The following is a 16,906-nucleotide window of genomic DNA, read 5'->3' as shown; positions in this document are numbered from 1 at the left end:
CCCACAGAACACAGATGTGTTATTAATGCTGATCAAACACCCTTTGAAGAGGCAGACGGAGCCTCCCCAGTCAAGCCAGCCCCTGTCTGAGGTGGGGAAGGGCTCGTGCCCCGACCAGCAGCTTTGCCACGAGTTCCTAGGGTGAAAAATTGGGCCCTTTGGTCAAAGCAAGTGAAATATTTGGCATCAGCTCCTCTTCCAGCACAGGCAGAGGTGTCCACAGGCGCGCTCAGCCCCGCTCCACACCCACAGCGTGGCCCTCCCTGCCATCCCAGCTCCCCTCTCACCAGCAGGCACCAAAGTTCAACAGCAATTAAACCTCCAAAAAGGTGCAGCAGCAGCAGCACCACAGCTGGAGGCAATTTAAGCTTCACTCCCACTTATGTGGCCTGCAAATCCACGCAAGGTAATTTTTTAAAATCTCTTTATAGGCAAAGCCAGTGTTTTCCTCTGTTCAAAGGGTGCAAGAACCCTCCAAAAATTTAAAAAAAAACCCAACAAAACAACAAAAAACCAGTTGAGGTTTCCTCATGACAGAGATCCAAGCTATTTGATTTCATAGGGAAGTGGGAGAAGAGCAAGGGGAACAGGGAAGGCATCCAAGATCAGATGCACTGTCAGCAGCTCCAGGAGAAAACTACACTGGAGGTAAGAAGCATTTGATCCAGGGTCTGCACAATTCCCAAGGGAGCCACTGGAGGGGAGCAGGAAAAGCAAGCCTGGATTCACCACGGGGGGGAAGCCACTAAAAAGCTGTAGCTTGACACCATCCAGACTTCATTCCAGAGAGTAATTGCCAACTCTTGTTGATTGCTCTGTTTAGAAATAAAAATAAAGCCCACGATTCTCTGCAGCTGCTGTCTGGAGTGATACCTGCTACCCCTAAAATGTGGTTTCTCTTGCAGCTCAGGCTAGGCACTTCACCATAAGAGGCTGGAAAGCTGGTGGGAGGTCAGGAAAGCACAACAAACCTGATAAAAAGCTTCAGAAACCACCACACCAGGAGGAAGTTAAAAGCTGAACATGAAGAGCTCGGCTGAGGATTAGCTGATGTGGGGGCTGAGGGAGGCTGGTGTCAAGGACAGATACTTGAAGGATGCACATGTTAAAGAAGGCAAAACAAAGCACTTGGAAACAAAGCTTGAACTGATCATCAAGAGGGGAAAAAAAAGGCTGGGAGGGCAGAGATGCCATAGGGCTTGCAGTGTTTGAAACCTCTGGGTCTTAATTGAGCAGAGGCTCATGGGGTACAAGAGGCTTTTCCACCTCCAACTGTCTTCCAGATCAAAACAAAGGAAAAAAAAAACCCAAGACCCCAGCAGGAGACCTTCTCCTTCTGCCTTACACACACTCGGCTCCCCTCTGCCCCCACACGACCCTGTGTTTCCAGCCAGTAACAAACCCAGTGAGAAAAGGCCTGGCCTCTGTCACTGCCCTGGGACAGACGCGCAGCAGCTGCACAGGAGACAAGACAAATGGTGTGTTTGCTGCTTTGAAAACATTGCACAACAGGCCCTAGATTCTGTCTAACCCACCTCGCTGCCAAGATACAACCCCCCTGGCTTTACCAGGTGATATCAAAGTTATATCAATTGTGCTCCTACCTCCTGGCTACAGCAGCCTTCCTCCAGTCCCTGGTACCAGCTGGTGGGATCCCCTCTTGCTGCTGCAGCAGCTCTGAGGGGGCATCACACCCCGGGGGGAGAGGAGACAATACAAACACAACAGTGTCACGAACAGCCTCTCTACCAGGGAGCAGTTTCTGCATCAAGTCAAGCCATCCTCAAGACCTTTCCTCATCCTCAAGACCTTTGCACAAGCCCAGGGAGCACGTAATGGACCCCAGTGGGTCCGTTTCAAGCGGGACAAGAGTGGGTGTCTGGCAAACAGCCACTGTCACAGGGCTGGGTCCTCCCTGCTGGAGGCTGCCCCTGCCCAGGGTTGTCACCACCAGCTGCTGGGGCCTCAGCACCACCTCTCCCATGCCCCTTTTACTGCAAAAGCTGGATTCACAACCCCAGCCACTTTTATCACCGCAGAGAAGAACAAACTGCCTCTAGATTCCCATGCCTTGATCTCCCCTCATCCCCACCAGCACTTCAGTGCCAACACCACAACCATGAAGCTCTTTAAGACAGTCTCTCAATCACACAAGCTACTTCAGCAAAAAAAAAAAAAGCCAAGACAACAAACCCAGCCCCTGCTGCTCCCCCCCCTGGTTCTCATCATGCCGGGAAAATAAATCACAATCGGAATTCACAATCATGTCATTTTTATGAAATAAATGTCAGTTGCTCTCTATCCTTTGACATTTAGCTGATAATTGTTTCAGCCAAGTAATCTGACAGCTCTGAGCCCAGCAGCCTGTAAATGCCCCTGGGGTTTCACTGAACACTAAAGGCAGCACTTGCTGCTCTCCAGCTCCATGTGGTTTCACACACACACTTCCCTTAACCCCTCAACCTTCCCTGAGCCCTGGGATCAATCAGGGCTGCCACGACTGGCTGTGCAGAAATCCAGCCCTTTGTTCCACCACCCCCCCATGATACCTTCCACACCTCCACCTGGGTGGGCAGAAGCCAGGAAGGAAGGGCAGGAGGAAAGGGAGCAGGTACCTCCTCTGCTTGCCAGCAGGAGGGAGGACAAAAAGAGAGGACTGGAATGTCCTCCTCCTTTACTCCTTGCCAGTTGCTACAGGATACCTCCAGGAGCCATCCAACCCTGGCACCTCTCCTGCAGGCTTCCCAGTCGTGGTACAACCTTCCCTTAGATAGAATGGTTAAGGTTGGAAGGGACCTTAAAGATCACCAGGTTCCAACATCCTGAAGTTTGCTTTCAGTCACCTGAATACCATTATACCCACCTGGTGATGTTCCTATCCTTTAACTTCCACCTGAGCTGCATTTTCATTTCTCAGAAGACCCCCAAGGTACATCTGCTTAAAATACACCAAAAAAACTTCCTCAGAACTCTTCCTTTTATCCCTCTGCAAATCTGCCAGGAGGTTCCAGACCCCATCACCAGCCCCTTCTCCTTCAAACCCAGTGTGCCTCCTTGCTTTTCTAAGCTGCAGGCTCCTAATAATGCAGTCAGAGGCATCCCAAACAATCATAGGATCATAGAACACCACTTCTCTCCTGACATACCTCTGCAAAGGGTGCCAGGCTGTGTTCCCTGGGTTGCCCATTACCTGCTGGCTCAGCCACTGTCACATGAACCTCACCAGGGCGTCCAGCACTTGCTGTACCAAGAGACAGTTGTTCTGCACACTAAGAGCTAGCTAGCAAGTCTCCTGCTGAAGATAAATGTATCTAAAATGCATAATGTATTTCAGCATGGACAGCATTGCTCAGTAAGAAGTGCCTTTAAAGGGACAGCCAAGGCAAGGAGCCTGCAGACAACCCCTCCTAAGCTGGTTTCCGTATGAACCGACAGCTTCTTAGTGGCACAAAACCTCCCTGCACATCCTGCTTGGATTTAGGAGAGACCTTCACAGCTAGCAACCACTCCTCAGGCCAAGATGTCCAAGCACTTCCCAGGCTTCCTGTGGCCCCTTTCAGGAGCTGGCACCGTGTCAGTGTCAGAACGGAGGTGCTGGGCAGGGGCGGAGCGGCAGCGCCGGGCTGCTGGCACCCACACGTGCCAGACCCACCTGCCACCCTCACACCATCTGCTCGTCCTCGTTTCCCACCCAACTCGGGCTGCTCCACGCCGGAGGGAGAGACGCACCCAGGCGAGCAGCCCCCCAGGGAGCTGCTGAAGCCACGAGCACAGCAGCCTCCACGGACCCTGCCGGGAACGCGCCATCCGGCCTTTGCTTCCTCGGCTGGCAGCAGCCCCAGGGGGCAGCTGTGGTGGCACAGGGGGACCCAGACCACAGCAGGACGGTGCCAGTCAGAGGCTTCATGCTGAATAAAGCTTCTCCAGGGTCATAGAATCATAGAATCATAGAATCCTAGGGGTTGGAAGGGACCTCGAAAGATCATCTAGTCCAACCCCCCCTGCCAGAGCAGGGTCACCTAGAGTACATCACACAGGAAGGCATCCAGGCGGGTTTTGAATGTCTCCAGTGAAGGAGACTCCACAACCTCTCTGGGCAGCCTGGCCCAGGGCTCTGTCACTCTTACAGTAAAAAAATTTTTTCGGATATTCACCTTGAACCTCCTATGCTCCAATTTACACCCATTACCCCTTGTCCTATCACTGGTCATCACTGAGAAAAGCCTAACTCCATCTCCCTGACACTCACCCCTTACGTATTTGTAAACATTGATGAGGTCACCCCTCAGCCTCCTCTTCTCCAAGCTAAAGAGCCCCAGCTCCCTCAACCTTTCCTCATCAGGGAGATGTTCCACTCCCTTCATCATCTTAGTAGCTCTGCGCTGGACTCTTTCCAGCAGTTGCCTGTCCTTCTTGAACTGAGGGGCCCAGAACTGGACAGCGTTGCTGAGATGACCCCTTAACTCCCCCCTACACCCAGCGCCCTGATGCTACCTGGGCGGCAACCGACGCCGTCCCGACACGCGGTGCCCCTCGCCAGCCACCCTCTGACAAGGAAGCTGGGTATCTCCGCTTTGTAGAGGCGTTTTTCTTAAAGAAACGCCTTGATTTTTGTCCTGAAGAGGTGTCTGGACCACGAGGACAGAGACAGGAAACCCTCCTCCACCAAAACACTCCTTCACGCCTGGTAATTTGCTTTGTCATGCCCCTCCAGACGCATGCACAGCAGCTCCAGCTAGGAAATCCAAGCGGGTCTCCTGGGTAACCACCTACAAACTTCACAGCAATACCTTAAAATTAATAAATAAATAAAAAATCGACCTATTTTCTGGTAGCACAGGCCAAGGAACAAAGCATCAGCAGATTGATGCCGGTGCCCTGGCAGGCTGCTGGGGCTCTCTCTCCATTTTGGGTCATACCAGGCAGCTTCAAGTTACATCGCATCTGATCTGCCGCAAGGAAACACAAGCTCACCAGGACACAAAGCAGGGGAGAGGGGGAAAACAGCTCATTGGGGGTTGTCACGCCCGGGGAAAGGGAGCCGTTCCCCTGCTGCTCGGTGTGGTGCCATCAAGGCCACCCTCGGACAGGGGAGAGGTGCCAGGAGCTGGGTGCTGGTCCCTGCCCGCCGGGAGCTGCCGGGACAAACCGCGCTGCGTTATTGATGGAGAACAAAGAGACGTGGGCTCCTGGCGGCACTGCCAGGACGCTCTGCTCCTGGGTAAAGCAGAGCTCCAGCTCCTCCAGGCTCCTTCCACACCAGGGTGCCCTTCAGCCAGGAGGGCCCAGAGGCTGCCGATGCAGAGATGCTCCTCTGGGCCGCCAGGAAGAGCTCACCCGAGGGCAGCCACCGTCCAGCCACCCCTCATCACCGCCCCCTGAGCAGAGAGGACCACCCCCACGGCGGGTTATCCCGCTGCGGGGCAGGTGTGAGGGAAGACCCGGGGCAGCCTCACCTGCTCGGCACCATAGGCCGTGGCGAACTGGACAAACTCCTCCACTCGCACGAAACCGTCGCCATCCCGGTCCAGGGCGTCAAAGACGGGGCGGAGGCGCGGCTCCTCCTCCTCCTCCTCTTCTTCTTCGTCCTCCTCCTCTTCCTCCGGCTGGGCTGGGGGCTCCACGGGACCCCCCGGGGCTGGGCAACCCCCTTCCCCCGGCGGGGACGGCGGCGGGGGTCCCGGCGCGATCTCGGCGGCTTCAGGTCCCCAGAGGTCCGGCTGCAGGCGCGGCCCGTCCCGCCGGCAGGGCAGCGGGGGCCGGGGCACGGCGGCCGGCGGATGCGGCTCCATGTTCGCCCGCCGCCCGCCCCGCCGCCGCCCGGCCATGCCCCGCGCCCATCCCCTGCCTCACATGGCGGGGCGCTGCGATCGCGACGAGGTCCAACTGCGCCCGGACGGACACACACGGACACACACACACACGCACACACACGGCTGGCTTTGTGCGAGGCGGCCCCGCCCGTTCCACCACCAGCACCGGGGGGCGGCCCCACCGACCCGCCCCGCCCCGCCCCGCCCGGGACCGGCGGCTGCGAGCGCCGAGGGGGGGGGGGGGGGACACGCGGTGTGTTCCCCCCCGGGGCCGGGAGGGCTGGGAAACAACGCAGCGCCGGGGAAGCGTGTGTGTGTGTTTGGGGGGGGGGGGGGAGGGGAGGGGGGTCAGCCCGCCGGGAAGCGCGGGATCCACCCGGGATCCACCCGGGATCCACCCGGGATCCGCCGCAGGACCGGGCGGTGACGTCACCCCCCGCCCCCACGCGAGGCTCCGCCCCTTGGCCCCGCCCCCCCCTCCAGTCGGTGGGAAACGGACACCGGGGACCCGCGTCCCCCCGCACCATGGACCCGCATCCCCCCGCACCATGGACCCGCATCCCCCCCGCACCAGGGACTCGCATCCCCCCCGCACCAGGGACTCGCATCCCCCCCGCACCGGGGACCCGCTTCCCCCCGCACCAGGGACCCGCTTCCCCCCCGCACCGGGGACCCGCATCCCCCCGCACCAGGGACCCGCATCCTCCCCGCACCAGGGACCCGCATCCTCCCCGCACCGGGGACCCGCATCCCCCCGCACCAGGGACCCGCTTCCCCCCCGCACCAGGGACCCGCGTCCCCCCGCACCAGGGACCCGCATCCTCCCCGCACCGGGGACCCGCATCCTCCCCGCACCGGGCACCGCCGTGAGCCCGGCCCCGGGGCGGGGGGGGAGTCACTGGGCGACCCCCAGTCCCCCCGAGCCCCCCCGCGGGTGCTGCCCCCCCCCCGCACCGCCACCGGGAACAGGGACGCACGTTTCCCGCCGGTTACGGGAGCTACCCGGGCCACCGAGGAGCAGGGCCAAGTCGCCACCCCCCCCCGGGGATCAGGCGGACCCGCAGCTCTGCTCCCGCAGCCCAAAGCCACAGCAGGCTCCGTCTCCGCAGGGTCCCCTCCAGCTCCTGCCCCTGCTGAAGGCCAAGGATCCAGGGACAACCCCAGGTACCAGTCCAGGTTGGGGGCTGAGCTGCTGGAGAGCAGGGCAGGAGAAAGGGACCTGGGGGTGCTGGTGGACAGGAGGATGACCATGAGCCAGCAGTGTGCCCTTGTGGCCAAGAAGGCCAATGGATCCTGGGGTGGGCTAGAAAGGGGGTGGTTGGTAGGACAAGGGAGGTTCTCCCCCCCCTCTGTTCTGTCCTGGTGGGGCTGCAGCTGGAATGTTGTGTCCAGTTCTGGGCCCCTCAGTTCCAGAAGGACAGGGAAGTGCTGGAGAGAGTCCAGGGCAGAGCCCCAGAGATGCTGGAGGGAGTGGAACATCTCCCTGGTGAGGAAAGGCTGAGGGAGCTGGGGCTCTTCAGCTTGGGGGAGACTGAGGGGCAACCTCACCCATGGTTACAGATCTGTGAAGGGCAGTGTCAGGAGGATGGAGCCAGGCTTTGTTCAGTGATGTCCAGTGACAGGACAGGGGGCAGTGGGTGCAAACTGGAGCACAGGAGGTTCCATGGGAACATCAGGAAGAACTTCTTTCCTGTGAGGGTGACAGAGCCCTGGGACAGGCTGCCCAGAGAGGCTGTGGAGTCTCCTTCTCTGGAGACATTCAAACCCCCTGGACACCTTCCTGTGTGATGTGCTCTGGGTGACCCTGCTCTGGCAGGGGGGTTGGGCTGGATGATCTTTTGAGGTCCCTTCCAACCCCTAAGATTCTGTGTTCCCAGCTCAACCCCCCACGCTGGCCAAGGGATGAGAAGCGCGGCAGCTCAGGGTGGAAGTTCTTTATTCCTGGCCTGGAGGAAGGAGCAAAACCTGGCAAGTCCATAATCAAGTGGGAAAGGCAATCACGTAGGAAAACAAGCTCAATGGAATTCAGGCTTCAAAAACTGCCCTCAGCAGCAGGAGGCTGCTGCAGGTGAGCAGTGTGTCCCCAAGTGGAACTCTGCTGGGAAAGGATGGATTTTTACTGAGCCCCTGATTTTCCCTCAGCTGTAGTGTCTGTAGAAAGGAGACAGCCCAAGGCTGGCAGGACAGACGGGCCAGCTCTGGTCAGCTTTGACCTCACACCACCTCTGCTCCTGGGACAGGGACATCCCAGCTGCCCCCTGAGAGGATTGCAGCCCCATCAAGGAGCCTCCAGAGGGAATGGGGTCATTTCCCCCTGCCAGGGACCAGCTTGGTCCTTGGTTCCCCTCCAAGAGCTGCCAGCTCCTGCTGTCAAGGCTAACCTCAACCTCAGCTGGGCTGAGCAACTCCCCCCCTCCCAAAAAGGAGCTACTGGAGGGGGTCCTGGCCAGCTCTCAGGTTTGGGCAGGGGGAGAGGAGGACAGATATCCACAAGCAGCACTGCCTTGGGATTGAGGAAAAGCCAGGAGAGCAACTTGGAGGGAGACACAAATGGACAGTGACCATCAGGGCCTGTGCTGTCCCTGTGCTCACAGCTCCAAAGAAAGTGATGGCCTGGGAGGAGGGGTGGGCTGGCTGCCCCCCTCGGGCACAGGCAGGATCAGCAGTGTCACCAGCCCCCCTGCTGGTCCCAGAGCAGCAGTTATCAGCTCCCAGAGGTGTCACCCCGAGGTGTCCCAGAGCAGCAGTGCTGGGTCCCGTTTTGTCCGTCGCTCCATCCCGGACTGTCCATCATTGGGTTTGGTTTGCTCCTGCAGCCCAGAAATCTGCAAGCAGACAGCAGGGAGGTGGGTACACAGCCCAGCCTGCCCGGCTGCTGGAGGCTGCCTGGCAGGAGCCCAGCAGGGGAGATGGGGGGGGAAAAAAAAAGGAGATCCTCTCTCTGGTGACCAGGCACCAGGTCCCTTCCCACCCCTGCAGACACAGAGTCCCCCGTGCAGCTCAGCTGCAGCACCTGCCATGCTGCACAACTTGTGGGAGGAAGGAAAGGGGAGGAAGAGGCTGTCAGGACCCTCTGTGCCCAACCCTGCTGCTGGGGCACTGAAAAGGTACATCACGTCACTTCAGGGGATATTTTGAGGGGTCCAGACAAGCATCCTCCAGCAGAACGACAAGAGACACTACACCATCCACAGACTGGGGAGGAAAAACCCAGCAAATCCTCCTGCCCTTCCCAGATCCTCCCCAGGACTGTCCACAAGGACTCAGAGATGTTACAAGGGGCAATGGGCACAGGAGGGTCAAGCTGAACATGAGGAACAACTTCTTTCCTGTGAGGGTGGCAGAGCCCTGGGACAGGCTGCCCAGAGAGGCTGTGGAGGCTCCTTCTCTAGAGACATTCCAAACCCAGCTGGAGTGTTCCTGTGGGATCTGCTGGAGGTGACCCTGCTCTGGCAGGGGCTTGGACTGGATGATCTTCAGAGATCCCTTCCAAGCCTGATGACTGTGTCCCCCATGTCACTCTGACAACAGCACGGGGTGAACCCTGCTCCACCTTCCCAAAAACACAGGAAGGCTTGAGGAAAGTGCTGCCAAGCCAACACCTGGGCTGGCTGCCCTCACCTGGAGACCCTACCCCCTCTGGCTACCTCGGGAGGGGCAGAGCCTGGTGCTGGTCACCAAGGTAATGCCACCACCTTCCTGTGCCACCAGGGTTTGTGACACCAGCCCTGCTCTAATCCCGTGGAGGGGAAAGGCAAGTCACCTAGAGTTTAGCAGAGGGTGAAGCAATACCCAGCAAGGCAGGGAAGTTGTTGGCAGAGGTCAGCCAGCTCCCACCATCCACCACCAGGGTGGTGCCTGTCACGTAGGAGGAGAGGGGGCTGGCCAGGAACAGGGCGCTGTGCGCGATCTCCGTCTTGTTCCCCGCGCGCTGGAGGGGGATCGTGTCCAGCAGGTTTGCTTCCTTGGCAAACTTCCCACCTAAGGAGGGAGAAGAAAGTGTCAGCTGGTGCAACGGGCAATGGGCACAAGCTGGAGCACAGGAGGGTCAAGGTGAACATGAGGAACAGCTTCTTTCCTGTGAGGGTGGCAGAGCCCTGGGCCAGGCTGCCCAGAGAGGCTGTGGAGGCTCCTTCTCTGGAGACATTCCAAACCCAGCTGGAGGTGTTCCTGTGGGATCTGCTGGAGGTGACCCTGCTCTGGCAGGGGGTTGGGCTGGATGATCTCCAGAGGTCCCTTCCAACCCCAGCACTCTGGGACTGCCCATGGGATTACCCACTGCAGCACTGCTTCCTAAGGAAACCAGGCGAGATCCTGGCACAGCCCTGAGGCCAACCCAGGGACAACCCTGAGGGTTAGAGGTGGGAAGCCTGAGCCCATCAGTGGGATTTCTACAGCAACGTGAGTTCAAGACAGGATCTCCAAGAGCTTTCCCAGCCTCCAGGTCTGAGCAGGTCCCTGCAAGGTACCAAGGCTGCAGGAAGGGCTGCTCCTCCAAACAGACGTGCCAGTCGAGCTGCAGGACAGCCATGGCCAACAGTGACAGCCCATGCACCCTGTGAGGTGCATGGCACTCCCACCATGCTCCCCTCCCTGACAGACACCAACAAGCCACCAGGGAGGCAGGGACAGGAGCCCCAGGTTGCCTTACCCAGCCTTCGGTAGCCCTCGGTGCCCATAATGGGGCCTGGGGCCAAGCTGTTCACCCGGATCTGGTTGGGTCCCCACTCCACAGCCAGGTGACGGGTCATGGCATCTGGGAAGGGATGACAACAGGGATGAGTACGTGGAGAGCAGAACCATTCCAGTTACTGGTTGGTTTTTATGGGGAGGAGGGACAAAAACAGGAGACTCTAGCCAAGAGCAGCAGGCCCTGGCAAAGCAAGCCCAGGGGAGAGAAGAGCCTCATCCCAACCCCAGGGACCTACTAAGCACACCTGCTCATGGAATTCCTGAATCATAGGATAGTTCTGGTTGGAAAAGACCTTTCAGATCATCGAGTCCAACCATCAACCCAACTCTACCCAGCCCAGTGCTCAACCATGTCCCTCAGCACCACATCTACAGAGCTTTGAAACCCCTCCAGGGATGGTGACTCCACCACCTCCCTGGGCAGCCTGGGCCAGGGGTTAATGACCCTTTCAACTATCCCATGGGTATCTTCCCATTCCAATACTTGGGAAGAATGGGCTTCTTTACTGGCCCCAAGCAGCTCCCAGAGCCCCAGCAAGGAGCATTCAGGTACCTATGGCAGCCTTAGCAGAACCAGCATGCACCTGGAGGGCCTGTCCTCGGTAGCTCAGGGTTGCTGTGATGTTCACAATGACCCCACCATGGTCCTGGGGAAGGACAGGAGGTGTGGAGTTAGTGGGGAGCAGCACTGGGCTGTGCTGGGACAAGAGAGCTGGGTGAGGAGGGACAGTCACTGAGTCCCCTGCAGTTCCACTCACCCGGAAATATTTCTCAAAAAGGACTTTGGAGGTGTTGAAGGTGCCAATGGTGTCAATATCTATCACTGTCTTGAAGGCATTGAAGGACAGGGAGCTGGCTGGGCACAGGAAGTTCCCTGCAGCATCTGAAGAACAAGCAGCCAGGGACACAGTCAGGACAGGGCCAAGAGAGGTCAGGCAGGTTCAGGGCCTTTCTGAGGGAGGGATGGTGAACAGTTCTGCCTGGGAACAGCCCTGGTGAGGGGATAAACACCTGGTGGCTCTGGGCACTCAGCTGGACAGCCAGTCTGAGGGCAGGGGCTGCTGGTGCAGTGAGAGCAGTGATGGTTGGAGGGCCATGCATGGAGAACAGGCCTCTGCTTCCTCTGAGCCCATCCCTCTGTGCTCCCAGGGGCTGCCTGGCCACTCCCAAGGCAAAGCAGGGCACAGACACTGGGCAAACACAAGCCCTGTGCTGAAAGCCACCCTTCCTGGCAGTGCCAGCTCTTCCCTGCCCCTTCCAGAGCTCACTGTTCACCAGGATGTTGATCTGTTCAAACTCTTTCAGTGCCTCATCCACTGCTGCCACGATGGTCTGGGGCTGCCGGACGTCCAGGCAGAGAGGCAGGCACTGCTGCCCTGTGGCTGCCACCAGCTTTTTAGAGGCCTGCAAAAAACCAACCAAACAAGAAAACCCAAAGAGAGATGAGGTTCTTTCTGGGACTTTCAGCAAGGGTGAGACCTGGACCTCACAACAGGTGAGCCACAGGTCACAGAATCATGGAATCCCAGACTGGTTTGGGTTGGGAGAGAACTTAAAAGATCATCTAGTCCCAACCCCCTGCATGGGCAGGGACACCTCCCACCAGCCCAGGCTGCTCCAAGCCCCATCCAACCTGCCCTTCAACACTGCCAGGGATGGGGCAGCCACAGCTTCCCTGGGCAACCTGGGCCAGGCTCTCACCACCCTCACAGCCAAGAATTCCCTCCTCATGTCCAACCTCAATCTCCCCTCTGCCAGTTTTAATCCATCCCCCTTGTCCTCTCCCTCCCTGCCCTTGTCCCAAGCCCCTCCCCAGCTTTCCTGGAGCCCCTTCAGGCACTGGAAGCTGCTCTAAGGTCTCCCTGGAGCCTTCTCTTCTCCAGGCTGAACACCCCAACTCTCCCAGCCTGTCTCCAGAGCAGAGCTGCTCCAGCCTTCAGATGATCTTTGTGGCCTCCTCTGGACTCGCTCCAACAACTCCATGTCCTTATGTTGGGGGCCCCAGAGCTGGACCCAGGTCAGGCAGAAGCCATGTCCCTGTCAGCACACAGCAAGCACTGCAGGCAGGGGAGAGACCTGCCCAAACACAGCAGCTCCAGCCCTGGGGGAGCCAGAGGAAGCTCCTGCCAGGCTGGCCCTGGGGCCACAACTCCCCAGGTTATCTCCATGACCCATCATCAAGGCAGCACATCATGAGCAACATCTCTGCAGGGCAAGTACAAAGGTTGGACCCCAACGAGCCATTTGTGGCCTGAGCCCAGACACAATTAACCTTTAGCTCCCCAAAAAATGTCAGTGGGCAAAAAGGACTGAGGCAGGCTGGCAGTTGCCAGGGTCTCTGCCTGTGGGGCAGCTCCAGCTCTGCCACAAACCACCCCTGAGACCCTCAGGAAGAACCTGAGTCCCCTCAGCAAACGAAGCATTCAGGGCACCTGCAAACTCAGCAGCAACCCTGCCTGACAGCCAGAAATGCTTCACCTCCCTGCTGGGGCTCCTTGGGCCCTGCTGTCAGCAGCTCTGAGCCCTGACCAGCACACATGTCCACGAGTGTCAAGAGCCCAGGCCAGCAGGCCCTGTGTCCTCAGGAGACCCCAGCCCCCCGAGGGCTATAAAGCTGCTGAGCTTTGCAGCTTGTTTCCTGGCATGTGAGCTTGAGGGAATGTGAGATGACAGCACTAACCCCCTCCAGGAGGCAGCTGGGTCGTGCCAGCTCCCTCCCAAGCACCAACTTGGATCTTTACTCTGTCTCATTGAAGGCCACCACGGGGTTGGCCCTCACAGCTGCTTTCAGCCCAGGCCTGTGGCACAGGGCACAGGGAGGGACAGGAACTGTGATCACCCAGACCCCAGCTGGGGTCAGACACACAGAGATGGGGGTTTGCTCTGCCCAGCTGTCCACAGAGCAGCCACAGCCTCACACAGCTTCTGAAGTCACTCATCTCCAGACCTGTCTCCTCCCCTCCTGTCCTCCCCTCCATCTCAAAACACAAAATAACTGCATTTTTGGAGCCCAGCATTCCTCTCAACCCACATAACCCTTGGGCAAGGGGGTCTTGCCATGCTTGAGGATGAGATTTAAGGTTGACCTTGGGCTCTGCCCACTTCCCTGCTTGTCTCATGTGAGACACCCTCAAGGCTGGCGGGGGAAGGTATGTCATAGAATCATGGAATAGTTTAAAGTTGGAAGGGACCTTAAAGCCCATCTAGCTCCAACCCCCTGCATGGGCAGGGACACCTCCCACCAGCCCAGGCTGCTCCAAGCCCCATCCAACCTGCCCTTCAACACCCCCAGGGATGGGGCAGCCACAGCTTCCCTGGGCAACCTGGGCCAGGCTCTCACCACCCTCACAGCCAAGAATTCCCTCCTCATGTCTCACCTCAATCTCCCCTCTTCCAGTTTTCATCCCTCCCCCCTTGTCCTCTCCCTCCCTGCCCTTGTCCCAAGCCCCTCCCCAGCTTTCCTGGAGCCCCTTCAGGCACTGGAAGGTGCTCTAAGGTCTCCCTGGAGCCTTCTCTTCTCCAGGCTGAACCCCCCAACTCCCCCAGCCTGGCTCCAGAGCAGAGCTGCTAATCTAAATCTCCCCTCTTCCAGATTTGATCCCTTCCCCCTCATCCTCTCACTACAAGCCTTTGGCAAAAGTCCCTCCCCAGCCTTCCACAACAAACTGAGCCCTACTGGGTGCAGCCCACCCTAAACCTGCACCCATCCTGCCCATCACAGCTGCCTGCTGGAGCACTCAGAGCCAGGAGGGGATAGGGGAGCACTGGCAAACCACTTCTCCTACTCCACGATTCCCAGGGCTCCCAGTTCCACCCAGAGATGGCAGCAGGATTTCCAGGTGTTCCCAGCTCTCCCTTCTGCCTGCCTCTCCTGCAGGACCCCACGGATCTCACCTCTGCCACTCGCTGCAGGTTCCTGCTGGCAATGACTGTCCGGCAGCCGTGCCTGCGAGGGAGGGGCTGGTGAGAGGGACCCCCCGGGGCCAGCTCCTCCCTCACCACAGTCCCCTGGGGATGGGCACAGCGGGGCTGGGGGGGGTTGGGGGGCACAGAGAGGCTGGGGGGCACAGCAGGGCTGGGGGGAGGTTGGGGGGCACAGCGGGGTTGGGGGGGCTTGGGGGGGGTTGGGGGCACAGCAGGGTTGGGGGGGCTGGGGGGCACAGTGGGGTTGGGGGGCACAGTGAGGCTGAGGGGGGTTGGGGGGCACAGCGGGGTTGGGGGGTTTGGGGGGCACAGAGGGGCTGGGGGAGGGTTGGGGGGCACAGCGGGGCTGGGGGGGGTTGGGGGGCACAGCGGGGTTGGGGGAGGGTTGGGGGGCACAGCGGGGCTGGGGGGGGTTGGGGGGCACAGCGGGGTTGGGGGAGGGTTGGGGGGCACAGAGGGGCTGGGGGGGGGTTGGGGGGCACAGCGGGGCTGGGGGGTTTGGGGGGCACAGCGGGGCTGGGGAGGGGTTGGGGGGCACAGCGGGGCTGGGGAGGGGTTGGGGGGCACAGAGAGGCTGGGGGAGGGTTGGGGGGCACAGAGAGGCTGGGGGGGTTTGGGGGGCACAGCGGGGCTAGGGGGGTTTGGGGGGGGTTGGGAGCACAGCAGGGTTGGGGGGGCTGGGGGCACAGCGGGGTTGGGGGGGCTGGGGGCACAGCGGGGTTGGGGGGCACAGAGGGGCTGGGGGGGGGTTGGGGGGCACAGAGGGGTTGGTGGGGCACAGAGGGGATGGGGGAGGGTTGGGGGGCACAGAGGGGTTGGGGGGGTTTGGGGGCACAGCGCCCTCGCAGGGGAGGAGCTGCTGCTCCCTCGGGCTCGGGGGGCTCCGGGAGCCCCAGCCCAGCAGTGAGCGGGCCCAGCCCCGCCCCCCGCCCCCCCGCAGGGCAGCCCGCACCTCCCCCCGGCCCCGAGCCCTGCCCGGGCCCCCCTCCCCGCCCCCCCCCCGGGGCTCCCCCACCTCATGAAGATCTCGGCGATGCGGAAGCCGATGCCGGAGCCGCCGCCGGTGATGAAGGCCACTCGTCCCCTGAGGGAACAGAGGGACGGTCAGAGCCGGCCCCGGAGCCCCCGCGCCCCGGAGCCCCCGCGCCCCGGAGCCCCCGCGCCCCGGAGCCCCGCGCCCCGCCGCTCACGCCAGGATGTCTGGGCTGAAGAGGTGCCGGTACTCCCGGAGACAATCATCGCCGTCGGTGTCCGGCGGGGTCCCGGCGGCCTCGGCCATGGCGGGACCGGCAGCACCGGGAGGGCCGCACCGGAAGTACCGGGAGGGCCGCGCCGCACAGCCTGCCGGGAGATGTAGTCCTTGCCCGGGACACCGCGCAGCTCTGCGCATGCGCAGGCAGCGGCGGGTGTTGTTGCCTGGCAACGTGGCGGGGCTGGCGCGGCGTCCCGCAGCGCCGCCCGGTGGCCGCAGCGCCGCACTGCAGGGACAGCGGCAGCGCCCGGGACCCCCGCCCTCCCGGTGCCCCCCCCGGGACCCCGAGACCCCCCGGACCCCCCGGGCAGAGCCTTCTGCTGCCCCCCCCGCCCCCAGGGACATCGGGGTGTCTCCCAGAGCTTCCCCAGTGCAGCCCCAGTGCACCCTGGGGTCATCCCAGTGTCTCCCAGAGCTTCCAAGTCCCACACTGGGACCCCCCCATAAAGATTCCAGTGTATCCCAGAGATTCCCAGTACTGCCCAGTGCTCCACAGAGACAGCCCGGTGCCTCCCAGAGATTCCCAGTACTGCCCAGTGCTCCACAGGGACAGCCCGGTGCCTCCCAGAGATTCCCAGTACTGCCCAGTGTTCCCCATAGACATCCCAATACCAGTGCTGCCCCCAACCCCAGCTTTTCAGCGCCTCCATGGAGCTTCCCAGTTCCACCCTAGTGCCTGATGGGGACACCCAGTGCTTCCCTGTCCCACACAGACAGCCCAGTGCCTCCCATGGACCTTCCCAGTTCCACCCTAGTACTTCCTGGTACTGCCCAGTGCCCCCCAGCAGCAGCCCAGGGCCTCCCAGTAGCGCTCCAGTAGCCCCTAGGGACACGGCAGTGTGTGCCAGGGCTCTCCAGTACCCCTCCAATGCCTCCCAGAACTTCCCGGTACCACCCCAGTGTCCCCTGGGGACATCCCAGTGCAACCTCAGGGACAGCCCAGTGATCCCCATAAACATCCCAGTGCCTCCCAGACCTTCCCAATAGTACCCCAGTGCCCCCCAGTGACAGCCCAGTGTCTGCTAGAGCTTCCCGGTACCGATCCAACGCCCTCCAGCTTCATCCCAGTGCCCTCCAGCTTCATCCCGATGCCTCCCAGTCCCATCCCAGTGCCCCCCAGCTTCATCCCGATGCCTCCCAGTCCCATCCCAGTGCCCCCTGGCGACATCCCAGTGCCCCCGAGAGCCCCGCGGCGCTTGCACTTGGCATTGAGGGAGGCAAGTGG

General features: G+C 60.6%; 2 protein-coding genes across 6 annotated transcripts in view; both read right to left on the bottom strand.

The window, feature by feature from the left end:
* Positions 1 to 5,934, bottom strand: part of RAB11FIP3 (RAB11 family interacting protein 3) — an 81,971-nt gene extending 76,037 nt beyond the window's left edge. For 2 of the 4 annotated variants that reach the window (XM_051631912.1, XM_051631911.1), the window contains exon 1: positions 5,457 to 5,934. In XM_051631912.1, coding sequence (XP_051487872.1) covers positions 5,457 to 5,828 — 372 coding nt within the window. In that variant the 5' untranslated portion in view covers positions 5,829 to 5,934. The remainder of the gene's footprint in view (positions 1 to 5,456) is intronic. The other 2 variants (XM_051631914.1, XM_051631915.1) reach the window with 1 other exon arrangement.
* A 1,798-nt stretch (positions 5,935 to 7,732) lies between these two features.
* DECR2 (2,4-dienoyl-CoA reductase 2) lies at positions 7,733 to 15,763 on the bottom strand. 2 transcript variants are annotated; one of them, XM_051631976.1, is made up of 9 exons: positions 15,620 to 15,763; positions 15,445 to 15,513; positions 14,400 to 14,451; positions 11,774 to 11,909; positions 11,264 to 11,388; positions 11,059 to 11,152; positions 10,465 to 10,569; positions 9,606 to 9,794; positions 7,733 to 8,638 (listed from the first exon to the last, which is right to left on the bottom strand). In XM_051631976.1, exons 1-9 carry the CDS (start codon positions 15,706 to 15,708, stop codon positions 8,604 to 8,606), a joined length of 894 nt encoding a protein of 297 aa, XP_051487936.1. In that variant the 5' UTR covers positions 15,709 to 15,763; the 3' UTR covers positions 7,733 to 8,603. The 2 variants fall into 2 exon arrangements, with proteins under 2 accessions (XP_051487936.1, XP_051487937.1); XM_051631977.1 differs by having other exon boundaries at positions 9,577 to 9,794; positions 15,620 to 15,762.
* Positions 15,764 to 16,906: the final 1,143 nt, after the last annotated feature.

This window comes from Apus apus, chromosome 14 (genome assembly GCF_020740795.1).
Source record: "Apus apus isolate bApuApu2 chromosome 14, bApuApu2.pri.cur, whole genome shotgun sequence".
Lineage (NCBI taxonomy): Eukaryota > Metazoa > Chordata > Aves > Apodiformes > Apodidae > Apus > Apus apus.
The sequence above is the reverse complement of the archived record's forward strand: the minus strand, read 5'-3'. Positions and strand labels throughout refer to the sequence as shown.

Bases quoted from the DNA above. Each gene is read 5' to 3' on its own strand.
- DECR2 (XM_051631976.1), bottom strand. From the start codon at position 15,708: ATGGCCGAGGCCGCCGGGACCCCGCCGGACACCGACGGCGATGATTGT. The intron at 15,514-15,619 runs GTGAGCGGCGGG...CTGTTCCCTCAG, and splicing joins TTCAGCCCAGACATCCTGGC to GGGACGAGTGGCCTTCATCA. The intron at 11,389-11,773 runs GTGAGCTCTGGA...CTTGTTCTTCAG, and splicing joins GATCAACATCCTGGTGAACA to ATGCTGCAGGGAACTTCCTG.